This window comes from Schistocerca piceifrons, chromosome 4, assembly GCF_021461385.2.
Source record: "Schistocerca piceifrons isolate TAMUIC-IGC-003096 chromosome 4, iqSchPice1.1, whole genome shotgun sequence".
In the NCBI taxonomy this organism is placed as follows: Eukaryota; Metazoa; Arthropoda; class Insecta; order Orthoptera; family Acrididae; genus Schistocerca; species Schistocerca piceifrons.
In genome coordinates, this window is record NC_060141.1 from 432,927,822 (window position 1) to 432,943,778 (window position 15,957).

The 15,957-nt window shown below is 38.2% G+C and overlaps 1 protein-coding gene across 1 annotated transcript in view; it reads right to left on the bottom strand.

The window, feature by feature from the left end:
* Positions 1–3,131: 3,131 nt before the first annotated feature.
* The window catches only part of LOC124794846 (ZZ-type zinc finger-containing protein 3), a 69,953-nt gene continuing 57,127 nt past the window's right edge, over positions 3,132–15,957 (bottom strand). Inside the window, exons 7-8 of the mRNA XM_047258510.1 lie at positions 12,117–12,239; positions 3,132–3,745 (exon numbers count right to left, since the gene is read on the bottom strand). Of these exons, the coding sequence (XP_047114466.1) occupies positions 3,497–3,745; positions 12,117–12,239 (372 nt within the window). The 3' untranslated portion in view covers positions 3,132–3,496. The remainder of the gene's footprint in view (positions 3,746–12,116; positions 12,240–15,957) is intronic.

Consider the following 15,957-nt stretch of genomic DNA (forward strand, 5'->3'; position numbering starts at 1 on the left):
GCAAGATTGTCAAGTGGTGCAGTCTTCGAGAGTGTGGAAAATGGTCTGGCTTTAAGCATGGATGGCTAATAAACCGTTAACTAGAAACCAGATGAGGATTAAAAGAAATTAATGGGCAACAGTAAAACTAGGTATAATCTCCTCTGAGAAAGAGATACATTCTGTGAACTTACCAGAATCGTACATGGTGGAAAAATTCACACAGAGTAACGAACAATCTGATTTATAAACGAGAAGTAAGTGCTTGCTAGGGCAGTTGAGCCACATATTTCTAATGACAGCATGTTTACAAAGTTATACTTACAGTTAATCATTGTAGTGCATCGATAACACCGTCACTTTTTGTCACAAGTACAATAAAACTAAAGAATACAGAAACAAGCAGTAAAATGTTGGGAAATTCTGAAGTGATTTATATTTTCCACAGTGTCCATCTTCATTGCCAAAAACTAGGAAGGTTTATTTGACAAGACTATCATGAATTTCCTTTCCAACAATTTTAAAAAATGTAGCTAGTACAGAATAACTAGACTGAATGTTATTTAAATGATAAAAAGAAATGCTTTAATAATACGAGAGAAGGAAAGTTGCTACTCACCATACAGCGGAGATGCTGAGCCGTGATAGGCACAATAAAAAGATTCACACAATCATAGCTTTTGACCATTAAGGTCTTTGTCAGCAGTAGACACACATACACACATGCACACACTCACACTCATGCAAGCGCAACTTGCACACACATCTGCAGTCTCAGAGAGCTGAAACTACATTTGAGTGTAGTTTCAGCTCTCCGAGACTGCAGATGTGTGTGCAAGTTGCGCTTGCGTGAGTGTGTGTGTGTGCATGTGTCTACTGCTGACAAAGACCTTAATGGCTGAAAGCTATGATTGTGTGAATCTTTTTATTGTGCCTATCGTGACTCAGCATCTCCACTATATGGTGAGCAGCAACTTTCTTTCTCTCATATTGTTACATTCTATCCTGGATTTTCCATTGTTTGAAAGAAATGCTTTACTAATTTCATGAATAGGCTACTTGAATTATCCACAATAAAAATAGTTTAAATGGTCCAATTCTGCATGGGTTTCTAGATGGAAGGAGTTTACATGAAAATAACAAATTCTGATGATAAAAAATGTGTAATCTATTGATTCAGGCTGGGCCAGTGATACAACAACATTGTCCCTAACATTTGCAGTTTTGTAATGTTTTTAAAAATATAATTCTGAATATTTCAGAAATTATATTGTAACAATGATGACTGTTATTTATCAACACAGAAGGAATATTTTCACTGATGCAGGAAATAAATAATATCATGCAAAGGTTGGAGGCTATGCAACTGAAGAGACAAATAAGATCATGAACAATGTGATGGTATCCAAAGTTTACTCCAGGCTGGACCAGAACACAAATTTAGATCCCTGCCTCTTATGGGCAGTCAGCTACCAATTATGCTATCCAAGTCCGCATCACTGACTAACTCAAAACTTCAACCCACCATAAGAGTTAATCCACACCTTCGAAGACAGAGGCTCGCATGCAGTACTGCTGAACCAGCACCTCTGAGAGGAATGATACATCAGTGAATTGAGACTTCATCGCAGCATACATTCAGGTGAAGAGCTCAAAAATGTCATCGCACTAACACCTCAGATAATGTGATTAACTTCCCACCACTACATGCCTGCCCCCATAGTGCCAGTTCAGCAGGGCAGCAAGAGATCATACATGGAAGATCAAAGTGAGCTGAAGCTTTGGAGTCCATCCATAGGGCATACTTGGATAGGGCAGGAAATGTAAAAGACAAACTCAGATGAGCACTTGATTCTGACTTGGTCAGCAGCCTCCATACAGCCCCACCGAGAAGAATTTACATACCTCTCACTGGTCATGCAACTGACTCATTATTACATCCATGAGGCAAGCCAAGCCTGACAATAATATGTTAAGAAAAAATCAGGGAAAATATTAATAACCTGAGCAGCAGCGAAAGTATAAAGGCGTAACCACAACACTGGAAAACGCCAGACATGTGCCAGGCAAATGGACAGCTGTGTGTTAATGAGCTAAAGATCTATAAGATATAAACACATTAAAGGGAGCCTTGTGTATTCTGACGATGGAGCCATTGACACAGACGACAATTAAAAATAATGGGAGAGTGCGAGATGAGAGGGAAAAAGAGAGTCTTCTGGTGGGGACAGCACCGCATCACCTAAAGCCAATGAAGGGCTTAGGATGCAGTGTGTGACCATACTGAGAGAAATGTCTCTACCCCTCCATGCATCCTCTGAAGAACTACTGAACAATAGCGCAAAAATACAGTCAATAAAGTGGTGAGTGCCCCTCAACAGTAGATCATGCTGGGCACAGACAGGGTCAAAGGGTAAAATTTAATAAAATTCGGGAGAATGCACTCTGTGGGCAAGTGTGACAGGACAGAAGCTGTAGTAGGCAGAAGCCCTAGGCAGGCAGTGGGTGGATCCAGTCAGAGATTGCTGCAGTGTTAGCAACAGGAGCTGATTGGGTGTATACGCAGTAGCCATGAGACTCTTTAGTTTAGTCGCCTGTGGGTCACATTTTTTAGAACAGATGGGTCACATTTGTTAGAACAGACAGTGGATTTTTTTTGTGATGACATCTGTTGTCAGGCTTTGTAATGAAAGGACTACAAGTAAACTAGGCAGTTACAATGTTGAAGATAACCTGCATGTCCTAGTAATCAATGTTACTTAGGTGTGAGACCTTCATTAATGTTCTTCTTCAGCATTAAGTAAGCTGCTATCTGAACCAATACCAAAACACAGATCAAGCCCCAATACAGCAAACATTTTGAGCTTGTGATAAATGGCCATCATTGCATTTACTTCAGTAAAGAGAAGAAACAAATAATCTCAACTTTTTAAGAATTACAGTCAAAACTGCAGCTCGAAAATATACATATCAATAAACGAAACGTACTTGCGAAACTTGGGGCATTCAAGAGTGTAGCTTTTCCTTTTGCATATAAGATGTTACAATTAAATTTTCTAACATACACAATATATTTCTGTTCAATATATACTAATGCTCTTTAATGAAAAATAACTACACCACTACAAATATACGTAAAATAGTACTATAAGCACAATAACATTGCAAACACACAATAACAAATTAATATGAAATCTTGAGACCTAATAATGTACCCTGTAAACAGCAGTTGACCTTATTAATGGATGTTACCACCAACTGTTAAGCTATCAGTTCACAAGAACTATGAAATACTGATATTAGTAACACACACACACATACACACACACACACACACACACACACACACACACACACACACACACTCCAAAGAGAATTCTAACCAGTTATTACATAATATCTAAAAAAAATTGCAGTTTTTCAAAACTGCAGCTAGCAATTTATATATGAGCAAATAAATAATAATAGCATGCAACCATTACATTTGCACACCAACAGACACAAACAACTCGACTGCCTATTGTGGTAAAAAGTTAGGATCGAGATAAGCTTGTGGGACAAATGTTTGAGAATTGCTGTCTTCATCTTGGGCACACGGCGAAGGGACAGCAGTTTTCACAGTCACAAGTGTATGGCTTAATGAATGTCTCAGAGGAATCCGAGGGTCCACCAAAGGAGCAGCAACACAGTCTGTACATAGGTCCGTTGGGCAGTCTGTACAGTGCCAACGTGTTCCACAGATTGGTATTTCACCACATTCTCGACACTGCAATATAAAATTGAAGCCATTTTTCAAACATGTGTAGACCGTGTTAGTAATGAGAGGAGAGAGTAGAAAGAAAGGTCATGTAATTAAAGGTTTCTTAATCATGAGGTGAAGCTGTTGAAATACAAGTGAGGACACCATCCTGAGAATTTGTGTATCACACTGAACAAGACAACATGATACTAATTAAAAAACAATAATACGCAAAAGATATAAAAATATTCCCATTTACTAAAAGATTGATGTTTACTGCAAGAACAGAAAAATAATATCGCCAAGATTCATTAACAAGTTTAATGAACCAACATAAAAAATAAATGTGGTCTAGTACAGCTTAGAATACTTGAAGGTCAGCGTTTCAGAAAAATGGGTTGAATCCCACAACTATATGTTTTCTACAACACACGGAAAAGATCCTAAAGATACCCATATCGTTAATATGGGATGCATTTAAGGTATCTAATTCAAGTGGCAGAAAAATTAAACAATTCCACAAAAACTTTAATCTTCTATACATTAATGAAAACTACTGCAAGAACGAACATATGTAAACGTATTACATACAATGAAGAGCTTTGTGTGTAGATATTTCTAATATTTTTAAACAGTTTACATTAGCACTTTTCCATTGTGCATGGCTGAGTGTCCATTTTAGCTAGCAAGTTGAGTACAGCCACAACCTCACATTCTATCACGAATAAATTAAAAATCACATGAACTAGTTCAGTGAATTGCAGAACACACTCTCTCTCTGCAAATACCTACCAATACATCACAAAAAATATGACTAGTGACTTTTCCATTTCTGCAATGTGTAGATAGTCACCCAAACATCTCATCACAAAAATGTTTTATGTAACACTCAGCAAAACTGGAAAGTTCTTGTTACAATATCTGAACTGCAGGGAAAATTTGCTGAGCTGCCAGCAGAGCACTAAGAGAGAAGTCTCATGTACTTCAGTGCCTTCCTAACCACAACACAGCTCTGCACAGTACACTGAGTGGCTTGGTAGCGGGAGTTTAATGACAAAATGTGGGAAGATAACCAAACACCCAAGATTGTCACCTTGCTTTGATCCACCAGTAAAAATTATCACATTCTCTGTATACTCAGATAAAATGCCATTAAAAACCTGTTTTATTACTAAAGGCAAAGTGGTGAGCTTGTTGTACTTCGTAATGTCCAAGCTAAGAACGGGCCTGTCAATCATTCGAGGAGGAGATTTGTTGCATCACTGTTTAAAAATGGGTATGTCTGCTACACCAAGTTGCTCAACAAATTCCTCTGCATGAACAGAAAAAGGCTTAGTAGCCTGGTGACGGGTAACCTGCATTGCAGGGTTGTTCAGCACCAACACCAACAATAGGATGGTCGGAGATGGACTACTTTTAGCATAACATCGCACCATGAGGAGTTCTCACTGCTTGGTAAGAGGTGGCTCGCCAGTCTCTGCACAAGGGCTAGGAATGGTAGGAGCTGTGGCCAGCCTAAAGCCTTTATGGTTGACAGGTCCAACATCTTTAAATAAGTAGGTCTGGCTGAACCACACACTATGCTGCCACAGTCAAGTGATGTGTGGACAAGGGTTCTATAGAATGTGAGCAAGTTGGAAAGATCCACTCGCCAATTCTTACCACTAAGACATTTTAAATGATTAGTGCCCTGAGAAATCTACATTCTTATGGAGGGGTAGCAGCTATGTTAACCTGTGATCAAAGATGAGGTCCAAGAATGTAACTGAGGTCTTAAGACCCAAGATGGTTCTCTGCAGCTGGAGTTCCAGGTAGGGAAGGCATTTATGCAAACAGTTAAAATATACAAATACCATGTTTTCTGCAGGGAATTTAAAACCAGTGATATCAGCCCAATCATCCAGCCTCTTAAATGTCAGCTCTAGTTAACATGAAGCAGTCGTCAGACTGGAGGAATAGAAGAATATCACAAAGTCATCCACAAGTGAGGAATAATGGTCTGGGTTGCTTATTGTGGAAGAGATACTGTCGATTGCTATAATAAAAAGGGTGGCTTTCAGAACGCTACCCAGAGGAACATCATACTGTTGATGGAATGAATTGGAGCATATAGCACTGACTCGATACCGGAAATATCGTTCACCAAGGAAGGAGGGCAGCAAGATGGAAAGACACTCACAAAAACCCTGTCCATGCAACTGATGGAAGATCTTGGGTTTCCAGGTACCGTAGGCTTTCTCCAGATCAAAAAACTGCTGTTTGAGTAGGAATGACTCTTTTATCACACCCGCTAATTGGAGGAGATTGCCAAGAATGGACTGCTATCTTAGAAACTCTTACTGGAAATAGCTGCACAATCCCTTGGTTTCAAGAGTCCACATTAGGCTTCGGTTTATCATCCACTCAAGTCCTATACAGCTAGAGAGCACTCTTGTAACTTCCTGGAGATAATCTATTCTTCCCTGGCTTTAGAAGCAGTATCAGAGTCACCTCCTATCATGGATCCAGAAAATAGCCTCAAGCCCTATTTGACTGAAGAGGCCCAGGAGGACTTCTTTCATCTCCATTCTTAAGTATCGTAACATGATGTATTTAACTCTATCAGGTCCTGAAGCACTGTCATATGCAGCAGTTAGTGCTGGCTGTAGCTTTCGCAAGGAGAAAGGGCAGTTATATGGCTCCAAGTTGTCAGACGAAAAATCTAGTTGCTGATTCTCTGTGTGTTTCCTATGTTGGCAGAATCGAGGATTGGTATAATAGATACTATTTGTGTCTATGCTATTTGCCTGAGTGCTGTTTGGCAGACATCACTGTTTAACACTTTCACTGCCGGCCATGTAACCACGCCATTTCTTACAATGCCAATATTTTTTATTAATTTTCTGTATGTGTTTTACAGAAAACTAATGTTCATTTGGTTATAACACTAGTCATTTATGAGTGCCTATATCATCTTCTTCTGGAAAATACATTTACAGCTCCTTTGGTCATTTATTTTTTCCCCCATTATATTTTTAAGGATTGTAAGGTTTTCCAAAAAATAAAGTTCACAGAAATGAAAAACATGTTTTACTGATATTTTAGTCCTCATAATCTACAGTTTTATATTCAATAACTGAAAACTGGTATCTTAAGTCCATAATTATAAATTGTTATATAAAAGATTCACATTGTATAATTTTTTGAAGTGACATATTCTGAAAAACGGTTCTCAACGCTTTGCGATTTTGCACTCGCTGCACTGGTATATCATATCCCTTCTTGTAGAGTTCCCCGTTTGCTGTTTTCCTTTTGCTGAGCATACTTTGCACATTCTCTGGATTCTTCCTTTTACCTAGTGGATGTGGTATTTTTTCCAGGAAATGCTTTTCCATAGATAGTCCAACTTAGATGCCCCCAACAGAACTTGGTCTGGGAGTGTCTTCACACATTGGCAGTTCTACATATAATACCTTTATAAATTTAAACAAACGTATCTTCTTGTTTTTTACCTTATTATGCAGAATGCATGCATTTACCAATCATGTAAGAAAACAATGAAACACAAGTTTCCTCCACCATTTCACAGTTCTGAGTTCAAAAGCCTCATATGACATCATCTGATCAGACAGATCAACCTTAATCTTTTTTCTTTTATTGTACTCCACAACACAAGCAGGTTTCATTTTTGCCTTACCCCTTCTGTCTTTGTAACTTATCATTCCTGCTTGATGTCTGGGGCTTAGCATGTACACATTTCTTTTATCTTTCCAGCATACAGCTGAAAGGTTCCCATTCCTACGGAAAATCAACTCACTATGTCACGTGATATCAGTGCCCGAGGCATTCCCCTCCTGGTCCTCATTACAGTTCCAACAAGGTCCATCTTCTGCTTTCCTAGCTCTCTTGCAAGAAGTCATGTATTAAAATGATCAGTGAATAATGTGTACCCCTTACCTGCTAGGGTACCAAGTAGGTTTTTCACAGTGTCAACCACAACACTGCTTTGGCCACAGAAAATTCCAGATATAACCAGGGTTAGACTCTGACAGCACATATAATAATTTCATGCCATATTTGCTTGGTTTCTGTGGCATATCTTGCTTGAAATAACACATCCATGCAGTAACACATGCCTGCTGCAACTGTAAATGGACAGTTTCAACTAGAGGGCAGACGTTCTGTAAAGGGACATACCCCAAGTTCATCTCACTTGATTTCCAATGAATTATCATTCAAATGGAAGTTCGACATAATTGGTAGGATGCTATTTCTGCTCAACAGATTTGGGCACTAGTCACAGGACATAAAAGAATCTTGGCTCCAATGATCTTGAATAAGGGCTTTTAGATGATCCTCACATAGAAAATTATAGTCAAAAATTTTTTTATTTCCACCAAAGTAAAACCTGTCCAACTAGACATTCTGTATGCAGGAGTGAGCCGACCTGCACTTGTCTGTTTCCTCATTTTCTGTCTGTCATAAACATTTGCCTGCTCTTTGGAATGAGCAAGAAGGTCCCTTTCCGTGAAACATGAAAATAAATCCATCTAACTCACATAAATCTGTGGCACCCTGGCCCCACTAAAAATGTCTACACTTGGCAAACAGTCCATTTCAGCTCACTCCACTGTAGAATCAGTATGACTTTTTGCTATTATGCCCTTTGTCTTGGCCTCCTTTCAGTATTGTCAGAACAGATATTTTATGGTTCTACATTCATCATAGAATCACTATCTTCATTTTCTGAACCTAAAACTAAGAAAAAAATTCAGTGTTCAGAAAATAAAGGAACACGAGAAAACAACGTAAACAATTGGTTCAACATTTCTTTATACAAAACCAAAACTCTAAATACTCAATAGAAATTTGATGCAATTCTTCTTGCACAAAGTCTGGATCATCATCACTTTCTTCTATTCGTGCAAAATTTCATCAGCCATAAGAGAGAATGAAGCCATGTCTATTTATTTAATTAATGAACGAGCTGCATGGTTTCATTCAACGAATGCGATTTATTGGCCATTTTTGAAAGTAAATTTACACGATCTGTCAGCTGTTTTGGACACTAACTTTATCAAGTAAGCCAATGCAGATAGACTGAGCCCATGAATAAACGTGATTTCATGTTTAAAAGCAGGAGAAAGCAGATTGTGTCAAATGGAGTGATCAGCACTCTACTGAAATTTTTGGGTCTCATCAATTGCCAAGACTGGCAGTCAAAGAATTAATATGGCAGATATTGGGCCTGAAACGTTATTCCCTGATATCTTCCAAATTGACTCCCATACCTCTGTTGCAGGTGTGGAAGGGTTCATGGATGCTAAAAATTCTCTCCACACACTCTGTTTTCTCTCTTTCATGATTTGCCATCTTTAACTCTTGCCTGCCGAAAGGCTGTGATGCTGTCTCCCCTAGGTCTGTTTCTAAACCAACATAACACAGCATGTCTGGCCCTTACTGCTAAATGACAATCCTCCTTCCACAAATGGACGGCTTTTCTTATAGGATGAGAGAATGGAGGACTCAACAACATGGTGCAACACATGTGTGATGTGGTCCACCCAGTCCTGGGTGATGCTTGGAATGCAGACAGCCATCAGATATCAGTGCAAGTCAAGTGGCCCTGGCATACTGTACATCTCCGAGTTCAATATGGAGGGTACTTCATGAGCAACTCTTATCTTCAACATGCGTAGGACCTCACACTGCTGATAGCCTACCACAGGAAAACTTTTGCCGACTTTGTTGCACAAACTGCCAATCCATTGATTGTCTCTTGAGTTTCGTTTACAGACAAGGCATAGTTTGGGAGAGATGGAATAACACATTTCCACTACTAACACATGTGGGCTAATTGGAATCCTCATGTTACAATACAGACTAGACATCATCAGCATGAGAGTTTAAGATTAATGTGTAGGTTGGAACTATAGGTGACAGCATGAGAGACTATATGTTCACCCAACACATCCCACAGGTGCTGTCTTCGGAGACTTACCCCTGCAAATAAGAAGAAACACTTGGTTTACACATGAAGGAGCTCCAGCAATTCCACCCTCAGTGTTAGAGAGGCACTGGCTGGTATCTACCTTGATGGATGGATAGGTAGAGGAGGACCAATTCCATGGCCTGTATATCCCCCTGACCTTAATCCTCTGGATTATTACCTCCGGCCGCATATAAAACAACTAGTCTATGCAGCAGACCACCTGGATGCAAAAAACTCTTTATTGACATGCCACTGAAGCCTGAAAATCCATTTGAAACCATCAGGGAGTATTTGAAAGAGTAGGCCAGTCCATGATTCAATGAGTGCAAACAAGTTTAAAAGCAAAAGGAGGGCATTTCGAGCATCTACTAGAAGTTTGTGTGTTGATTAACTTCAATCACTTTCATTAACAACTCGAGTAAAAAGGCTTTTCGGATGTACGTTTATACAAACTTTCTTCTTTGTTCTCATGTAAGAAACATGACCCCAAAGTTGTAACAGTATTTTTGAAACACTCTGTGTTTGGGGAGGGGGGCCCTTATCATATAAGCACCCTCTATGTTCTGTAATAAGTGTCAATAGGGACAGCAAAACTATAAGAACCACCAGTGCTCCAGGAGGAAATGGCAGCAGCAGGAAAGACAGTGTAGTGTGGACAGGCACACGGGACAGGGCAAGGATTATGGCCAAAAGAATGGACTGCAAATTTCTTTTTTACTCCATGTGGAAACTATCATAATCCCACCTGAAGGAGGTAAGATAGTAAAGGCATGTTGCTGAGAAGCAATATCCTTTCATAAGCTCTTTGAAAGAATCCAGTAAAAGCAGCCACTGGATTTGTGAAGCTTCATTCCACACATATGAACTATGACCATGTCATGTTGCAAAAACAAAGACACATGTCTAGGAGCCTCAACGTCTGGCCCATCTTTCCACTGGTCAACGGGCAGCTATATCCGCCAATGAATCATTCCCCAACTATCTTCCCAAAGAGGTAAACTGTTGAGTCCTAAGTGAATTATTCAAGAGGATGTACTTGTGCACATAACTTGAAAAAGAGTATCCTGAGAAGACACATACAGGTAAATTTCCACAAAGTTTCATCACATTCACAAAACTTTCAAAATGACTCTTGTAAAGAAGCTAAAAAAAAAAAAAGGAAGAAAATGAGGAAGGGGACAGAGGCTCACACTGCTCCAGAGGAGTTGGATCAACAGCCCACAGTTATTGAATTCTTTTTTCTTCTCTTTATGTAAGCACATGTAAGTAAACATCTGCTGTTCATAAGTCTGTACTTAATGTGAGCATTAATATGTTCACTACCATGAGGCTGCAAACGGCCCAGCAGACCTGCCTGGTGTGGGGTGAGATCCGGAGACCTTGCCGGCCAAGGTAGGGTTTGGCATGCATGAAGACAAGCAGTAGAGACTATCAACATATACAAGTAGGAATAATCTTGCTGAAATGTAAGCCCGGGATGGCTTGCCATGAATGGCAACAAAACGGGCACAGAACATTGTCGACATTCTGCTGTGTTGTAAGGGTGCCACGGATGACAACCAAAGGGGTCTTCCTATAAAATGAAATGTCACCAGAGACCAACACTCTGGTTTATCGAGCCATTGGCAGGCAACAGTCAGTTTGGTATACCACGGCTGTTCGATGTATCTCCGACACACCTTCAATGGACACTGGGAGATCAATTCAAAGTGGTACTCATCACAAAGGGCAATTCTACTCCAGTCAATGAGATTCCATGCCAAATGTGCCCGATACCAATGCAGTCTTATTGTACAGAGGTTAATGGCTGTCAGTGCAAGGGGTGCCATGCCAAGCCCCCTTTCTGTAAGCCAACTATTAATGGTCTTTGTGGTCACTGAACCACCAGTTGCATGTCAGATTGACAATAATGATAAATCTAGGGATCTGAGTGCCTCTCTGACAATTACTCAATCCTCACATTCTGTTGTCTCTTTGGGTCAGTCGATTCTGTCCTGACACTGTGTTCAGCCATGGTTCACCTGTTTCACCATTGTCAAATAGTGGCATCGCTTCTATTCAAGTGTCGAGCGATTCACCAATTACCTCTACCAGCTTCTTTGAGCCCAACTATATGTCCCCTCTCAAATGCTCACATCTGCATATACTGTTTGGCATAGTAGCTGCCCAACAGAGTACACAGAATGAAATTTGTAAAACTTTATGCCTTGGTATTGACATGTCCCCTATTTACTATCCTTGCCAGCTGTGTGGTGAAACTGTGCTGCAGTTTACAATTTTGTATTTTCCATAGATGAATATCAATTACAGACCAATTTGCATAACTCCTTTGTGGAGTGTCTTTTTTTCCTCCTCATAGTGAATGATTAAAGCTTACATATTTAAAACAGTAAGGATGATTACAAATAATTTTTACTATGTCATTACCTTGTAACCTTGATGCATTACACTGACATCCTGTAATGCTTTCTCCTGTCTGACCCATATCAGCAACTGTAAACTGCTATATTCTTCATTATTTGCCACATCCTGTTGAGGTTTCTCCATACCCTAAATTTGGGAAAAACAAAGTATTAAAACTATTTACAAGCATTGTTTGACCACAAATTATCCATTTATGACCTTCAAATAGATGTCTGCCATTTATTTATTTCTACAGAAATGCAAGAGAAAGATGTAATTTTCACAGGCTTCACCTTTCTCAAAATCGCTGGCTTCTGCAAACACCTATTTATACCAGGCAATTCGAATATTTACTTTCATCAGTAACAGTTTCTTTTACCTACATTTTGACTCATTGAACATTATTCAAAGATGAAAACTCCATTGTGGTGATTTATTGCACAGACAAAAGCAATACTGAGACAAAATAATCATAGCTCTTTAAATTTTTAATTTAGGATTTGAAGTTAAGTTATAATTAGATAAACTGTTTTCATAGTACTTATGTTACATGATTTAGTTAATAATATATATGTCAATTGATGCTGCAAAGAAATTCAATAATGGAGTAGAAAGTGTTGGCCACTAATAAATCAGTTAAGCTTCTCAAACTGCACTTCATTAGTAGCTACACTTTTTGTAATGGATGGCAAACTATTGACAGTGTGTGTACCTGAATAACTAACATCTATCTGGACCAATGAAAGTGACTCTGTGAATATTGTTCTTATCCCTGGTATTCGTTTATGTAAACTAAGCTGTTGGATTGAAAAAGAGATATATCACTAACAACAAATTTCATTAATGAATAAATATACTGAGAAGCACCAGACAGAGTATCCAGTTCTTTGAACAGGCTTCTACAGGATATTCTTGAATTCACAACACAAATGAATCATATTACATGCTTTTTGGACCCACAGAACGCTAGCTAAGTACTCATTATAGTCATAATATACTACAATTTAGTGGAGATTACCATAATTTATAAGTTCTTAACATGTCTAATATACTCAGAGGTTCCTTGAGAGATAAATCAGGTTTTGGGAAAGTAAGTGACACCAGTGAAGTCAGTAGTCCTTTTTGTTTTCTCACACACCAGAAAACTCCAGTTGTAAAATAGAACTACTGTTGATGGAATGAGAGCTAGAATTAGTTATGGGGATTTGGTTGTTCCCAGAAACTGATATTGTATACAGTGGTACTTCTACACTACACAACATGTAAATATAGAAAAATAAGTACTGTACTTACTACCCACAAAAATTTGCTCTGATCCCATATGACACTGTATGTTGCAGGAAGAAACATGTAGCTGCTACTGTTGTATGGAAGTTGTATGAAATTTGCTTATCTTATCTATTGTTTGCATCTTTTAAAACCACGTAAACACATGAATGTTTAAAGGTCATTTCTAGTTTGAAATCTTTGCTTTCTGCATATCCCTCTCAGAAATCAGAAAAAGGTCAAAACTTAGAAGCAATGTGCTGATATTAACATGTATTTCATTCGCAACTGAAATATTTAACTTGTACACCATTCCAACTGGTAGACTGTTGCCTAAGGCAATTTCAAAATTACAAGCAATCTGCATGCTCATCTTCATTCAAAATAATAATCGTGTGCATCAAATGTCCACAGTCTCTGTCTACTGCTACTCTTCATCTGCTATCATTAAACTGAGTGAATCCTATCAACTCCTTACTACACCAACACAGAAAAAGCAGTCTTCTTCTGAATTGATGGAATTTACATTAACCATTACATCACAAAAACTTCCCTACAGTGAATGGAAATTTATTCTACGTTCCTACCTTTCTTTACATTTGTTTAGCTGATCTATAAATGTACCGGAACCTGTTTGCGTTAGCGTTTCTCAGCACAAAATATGGCAACTCATGGTAACTCTACAAAAATTTATGTTGGGGCAAGACTATCAAGCAACAGCATGATCTGTGTGGCATACTACAAGGCTGCTTCACAGCATAGTTAATCCCTCCTTAAGTTTGTTGTAAGTAATCCACTGCAGTTCTAAAGGAACAATGAGGTATATAATTACAACAACAGAAGGAATAAATGACATTCATTACTCCATATTAAGATTGTCCTTAGCATGAAAAGGTGTGCACAATGCCAAAATTTACCCAGTGATGTAAAATGTCAAACAGACAGCAAATTAAAATTTAAAGACAAATCGAAACATTCTCTCTTTGAAAACTCCTTCTATTCTGGAGGCGAATTTCTGTTATTGTAATGTGTAAAAGGTGGAAGATACAAAGTACTAACTCACATCAGTAGCTTTATTTTTAGCAATTTTTACAAATAAATTTGCAATGTTAATGTTCCACATCATTACGATTTATCACGCAAATGATCCATGGAACACTTCCAGTGAAGCAAGCCTTGCAGGTTACTTTATATCATTTTTAAGGTCTAGTATCCCGTTGGAATTCTAGTAACTGGAGAGGGAACACTAACTCATTCGGTGGAGAAAAGAAATAATTTTGTCATAATTATGGAACTCTCCTAATATTTGTAAAGTAGTAGTTCAGAGAAACCATGAAAATCACAGATCAATGTTATGATGATAAGAATTCCAGAGTGAAAAACAATAAACAAAACTGGACTACCTGCTCATCAGCTTCGAGGTAATGGTTGCCCTTTGCCGCCCCCCCCCCTCCCCCCCCCCCCCCCCCCTTGAGTGCAAAGTTTTTAAACTTTATCGTTACGAAACAGGCCAAATTTGTTTGTCATCAATATGAAGCAAACAGCAGACTGTTGTAATCTACTCATTAAGAGGTATAATCTTACATTAAAAGTTCAACACCATAAGGCAAGTGTGTGTTATATGAGGCAATGTAACCAACAATGTTCAAATACACTGACTTTATTCTGACATTATCTGAGAATGAGAACACTCAGCAACTTCTGATAAAGATTACACGTAATTTCAAACCTTTAAAAACATTTCTCTCACTGAAATCCTCCACAAAGTGATGAAAGGAAAAAATTTATTTCTTTACTACATTTTCAATGTTCATATAGTCAAACTTCAGCATCACACATAACATTTTAATTTATTACTTCTTTATTAAATATTCCACTTGCACCACTCTTTGCAGACAGTATTGACATATATCACTGAATGTACCTGCCAAATTATATCATTATACAACAAGAAGTTCACGAGATATGATGTCAAACAATTAAATGTGTGCGAAACTAGCTTTAGCTTAATTTGGAGCCCAAATTTCCCAGTTTATATTTATTGAATGTTTCATAATGACAGCACTTACATTAGGTTAGGTTAGATAGTTCCAACCAATTTTAAGCACAATTTTAAACCTTTCCTAAACTTTTTCTCACTTGCATGCTTAAAGGCAAATATTTAACACATTAATTCATTTGTTAAGTTATCAGACATTTGTAGCTGCTTTATACATGGGTTTGTTTCTTTAAAGAATAGAGTATTTACTGGTATGTTTATGCTCACTCTTCTTTATCTCCTTGGTATATAGACAGCACTTCATTAAAGTTGTCTCTCATATGAGAATGGCGTGTCTTTCTTATTTATTACTTCCCAATTTTTGCAATCTCGTAAAACTGACTGTGGTTCACGTTCATCAGATAGTACTATGTAAGGAGGGAAAAGCCACTCACATATGCATACGATGCAGTCTAACCCTACTATTTAAGTTGACACTATGTCTTTATCATGTTTATATGTCATTACTTTTTGTACATTACTTTACCCTGAAATATATTACCTAAATAAATTTTCTGCTTCTGCTTGATTCTCCAGATCTGAGGATGGTTGCATGAAAAA